This window comes from Apis dorsata, unplaced genomic scaffold, assembly GCF_000469605.1.
Source record: "Apis dorsata unplaced genomic scaffold, Apis dorsata 1.3 scaffold_56, whole genome shotgun sequence".
Taxonomy (NCBI): Eukaryota; Metazoa; Arthropoda; class Insecta; order Hymenoptera; family Apidae; genus Apis; species Apis dorsata.
Genome location: NW_006263356.1, coordinates 656,734 through 661,294, shown reverse-complemented (window position 1 = coordinate 661,294; position 4,561 = coordinate 656,734). Strand labels below are relative to the sequence as shown.

General features: G+C 22.7%; 2 protein-coding genes across 2 annotated transcripts in view; both read right to left on the bottom strand.

The window, feature by feature from the left end:
• The window catches only part of LOC102678569 (gonadotropin-releasing hormone II receptor), a 3,935-nt gene extending 870 nt beyond the window's left edge, over window positions 1-3,065 (bottom strand). Inside the window, exons 1-5 of the mRNA XM_006609411.2 lie at window positions 2,911-3,065; window positions 1,892-2,170; window positions 1,266-1,414; window positions 711-816; window positions 266-475 (exon numbers count right to left, since the gene is read on the bottom strand). Of these exons, the coding sequence (XP_006609474.1) occupies window positions 266-475; window positions 711-816; window positions 1,266-1,414; window positions 1,892-2,149 (723 nt within the window). The 5' untranslated portion in view covers window positions 2,150-2,170; window positions 2,911-3,065. The remainder of the gene's footprint in view (window positions 1-265; window positions 476-710; window positions 817-1,265; window positions 1,415-1,891; window positions 2,171-2,910) is intronic.
• A 992-nt stretch (window positions 3,066-4,057) lies between these two features.
• LOC102676628 (WASH complex subunit 1) overlaps window positions 4,058-4,561 on the bottom strand; it is a 3,087-nt gene continuing 2,583 nt past the window's right edge. Inside the window, 1 exon segment of the mRNA XM_006609487.2 lies at window positions 4,058-4,554. Within this exon segment, the coding sequence (XP_006609550.2) occupies window positions 4,212-4,554 (343 nt within the window). The 3' untranslated portion in view covers window positions 4,058-4,211.

The window sequence follows — 4,561 nt, the reverse complement described above, 5'->3', positions numbered from 1 at the left end:
TTTTATTATTTTTACAATTATTTTATTTTTATTTTATTATTATTATTTTTTAATATTGAGTTTCAAATATTGAGTAAACAAAAAAATATTAAAAAATATATAAATTTAAAAAAAATAATTTTGAAAAAATATTTTAAAAACTCGTACAATATCATTATTTAGATTATTCTTAATTTTTTTAATATTTATTTATTATTTTTGAAAAAAATATAAATAAAGAAAAAATTTTGTTTCTAAAAGATTTCTTTAATATAAATTTTTTCGTACCATCTTCGCTTTTTTTTGACCTTCTACGTATTTCCAATAAAATACTCGTATAAGTATATATTATTACCACCAGAGGAAACCAATACATCATAATCATTCCAAAGAGAGAATAAGTTATTTCATGAGTATATGTTGGAAAAGCATTAAACGTGACACACTGTGAATACCATGTGATATTTGGATGAGTTTCTAGATGAAATACAATCGTCTAAAAAAAAAAATATGTAATAAGAAAAGTTAAATTTGTAATCAATAACAATTAATAAATATTTATATTAATATTATATTAGAAAAGATCTTTTATATCCTTAGGAAATTTTCTATTTCAAAATTGATTGCATTCAAAATAAACATTAAATCATGCAAAAAAAAATATATATATAAAACAAAAATAAAGATATAAAATTCTTTATCTGAATTAATTATTTAATTAATTATTATACCTGAGGTAACGAACACACAATAGATCCTATCCAAGCAAAGGATAGCATAATTTTACCTCTTTTATCAACATCCCACAATTGAAGTGGTTTTATTACTGCATAATATCTAAAGTGAAATAATTAAAATAAATAACGCTAGTATTAATAGCATACATTTATTAAATATAATATTAATAGAGTAAAAGATAATCGTTAAAAGAAAAATCGCAAAAAGTTAAATATCAATACAACATTTAAAAGCTTTTTTTTTTATAATTATATTATAATTAATTCCAAAATATATGACTTCCTAAATATTATTTCATAAATTTTTTTAATATATGATTTTTCATCATATTCTATTTTTTTTTTTTAAACAAACTGGATTATTTATAAAATGAAATAATAAATAGATATCAAAATTGATATCAAGTTTTTTTTTTTTTTACTAATATATAATTTTTCATAAAATATACCGAATATTCAATGTGATTATATATTTATAAAATCAATTGTAATTAATTAATTTTTCATAATAAACAATTATTGTAAATTTAACTCTTACGATATACTGACCTATCCATACTTATGCATACCAGAACAAAAGATGATAAATACAGACCAAATATTCTAAAGAAAGCCATTATTCGGCACATCACGTCCCCTGCTTTCCAGGAAACAGTGATCGCCCAACCAATCTCCAATGGCATCATTAAAAAAGTAACCTGAAAATCGTTTTCTTTTTTTTATTTTTTTCTTATAACAAAAGGTATTAAATTATGAATAACCGTGCCCCAAGTTGGATGAAGCACTGATCTATCCTTCACAATTTTTTAATATTTAAATCTTAAATTGGGTTGATCATAAATTTCATGATAAATGCTCATAAATCTGAAAAAAATTTATATATATATAATATAAATACAATGTTCTTTCATGATCTTTCATTTCGAGTTTTAAACAATTAATTTTTTTAATTATTTTATCATATATTCTATAATATTAATTTAAGATTCGAATGGATACATTGAATTTTAAAAATTTTTCAGATTTCTGATTCATCAATGTACTTTTATTATAGTAATATTATTACATTTTCAGCGCTCGATTTTGTCTGATCAGTATCTCATCCAAAGTTTGAATACATGCACACCTCTATTTTTGTTTAACGTTGAAGAAAATTTATATTGAGTGATACTCACAAGTAGATCAGCGATCGCAAGGTGCATTAACATAATGTGTATCCTCGATTTCGATACACGTTTACGACATGTAATTAATATTAACACCGTCGTATTCCCGATGGCGGATATTATCATTAACACACTGTAAAATACAATACTAATAATATGACCTTCGTTGAATCGCATATCAATCGGTAATAGTTCTGTATAATTCGAATTATTAACCCGCGAATTGTTTAATTCCGTGGTAGTGATTATTTTTATGCTGCTTCCCATAATGTCAAATTTTTAAAAATTCTGTTCAACAAATTGAATCAAATATAAATAAAATTGTATTTAGATAAATTATCATCGAAATATATATTACTTCATATATATTAATTATATGTTAGATCGCAATTCTTTATGTAAAAAGAACGAAAAAATTTATATTTTTGTGAATTATGTCAAAAAATCTGTATATAGTATTTCAATATATTTTAATTAAAATAGCAATTTTCAAATTAATTTTTAAAATTCGAATTCAAAATATTATTTATTTTAAATTCTCGAATGTCGGAAATATTTATCTTGTCCAAAAACAAAAATTGTAACTTTTTTTTTTAGAAAATTAGATTATTCATTGAATATAATTAAACGGAAATATTATTTATTTAAGTTTCGAGTGAAAAAGAAATAGCTAAATCAAAAGTTTTTAAGAGAGATTTCATATCTCTGGTATTCTTATCTTTAATTTTAATGCTTAATTACAATTTTATTAGATTCTTGAAAATTTGATTCTTTCTTGAAAAGATATGGTGTAAATGATACATTGTAATATCACAAATAAATTGTTTGTAACATTTTATTTGTCACGTGTGAAAAGCGTGTTGATCATTAATTTTTTCAGTAATCTATACGTATGTAGATTAAATAGAAATATATCATTTTATTTGTAATTTCATAACGAATATAATTTCTATAAATTCATTTTTTTCTTTGTTGCTAAATTTTCCATTACAGTTTGATATCGATATGGATAATTCTAGTCAACTCACCTTATTTGAAAATTTGCTAATTATCATAAAATAGCATATCAATCATTTGTACTTTAATTATGAATCACTCTTCATCTTTTGTGCAATTTAGATTTCCATTAATTTATCAAATTCTTCCAAATTCTAATTTCTAATTGATATTTAAATAAAAATAGAGATAATTGTTTGCTTTTTAACCATATATTGAACAATTGAATAATTGAACATCACAAAAAAGAATTTTATTATACTTTTAAATTTTCTAATTTTCAATTCTTCGATTAATTATCACTTTTTTTTTTCTATTTTATTTTTTATGTTTACTTGTTTTTTTTTAATTTTTAAAACATAATCAATTCAACAAATTATCCATAATTTTCGAACATTTCGAATATTTTGTATTTTGTATTTTCGAGTAACAAAATATTCTTCTATATGCTTTATTACGAATGTTTTTCATTTATTTCTGATTAAACTGTTTCGATGCACATAGATTAAATTAAAATATTTAAACAATTTATCGAGGAATATTTATACGAAGAATTTTAACAAACTATGACACTTTTTGAAAAATTTTAGATGATAATTCATATCACATATTTATAAAATAAAACTTATTTGTATAAAAGAAGAAATTATGGGAATAAATGGTAATATTGATTGCAAAGTTATATGACATCTTAACCGATAGTTTAAAACATGAATGACTTAATAAAGGAACGACAAATTTTTTTTCTTTTTTTTTTTTTTTACGAAAAAAAACACTACGAATACCAAGCAAAAACTGCAGTAGAAATTCCTGTAGTAGAACTAACATTTATAAATCCATGTAAATGCTTGGTCCAGTAATCTGGGGTCAAGTGTTAAATCAAAACCGATAACCATACAAATACATTGCCGTTATGATCTTATTTTTGAATATTGATGACAATTATGACGATTCAATTTTAGAAAAACAGTAAAAATCTTTTGGAATTTATTTTTAATTTTTAAACAAAATCAAAAGGATCTTTATTTTAATGAAGGAATTCTTATCAAGAATTTCCATTCAGATAAAACACGACTTAAAAATGTTGCATTTTGAGTTTATTTTTATATTTGAATATCTTACGATTTAATTTGAGCATTTTAAAACGTCTTATATAAATGTTTTTTAAGTTATGAATTCATTTTTATATAAATTCATTTTTATTATACATAAATGAAAGAAATTTACATGAAATATTAAATATAATAAAAATATATTATTCAACATAAAATTGAAAGTTAAATAAAAAATTGCATATATATATATATATAATTAACAATAATCGAGTAATTTATTATTCGTCCCAATCATCAGTATCTGGTTGAGAATCGTATTCGCTAGTAGCCGAATTTCTATCCGATGCAGCTGCTTCGTTTGGTTTAGGAGGTGGAGGAATCATACTGGACATTCTTTCCAGAGCACTACCTCCAGATCCAGCAATTCCTTTTCTCCTGAGAGCTAATTTTGCATGCAAATCGGCCATTAAATCACCTCCAACAGATGCGGAGGACCAACGGTTTCCTTTTTCTTCTGGTACTATACGTCTTAGTTTCGCTCTTCCTATACCACCAGCATTACGAATTGCTTCCATTAAATTCGATCTATCATCCAATTTCATTTTTCTCGGATCTTCGACACTTTTTT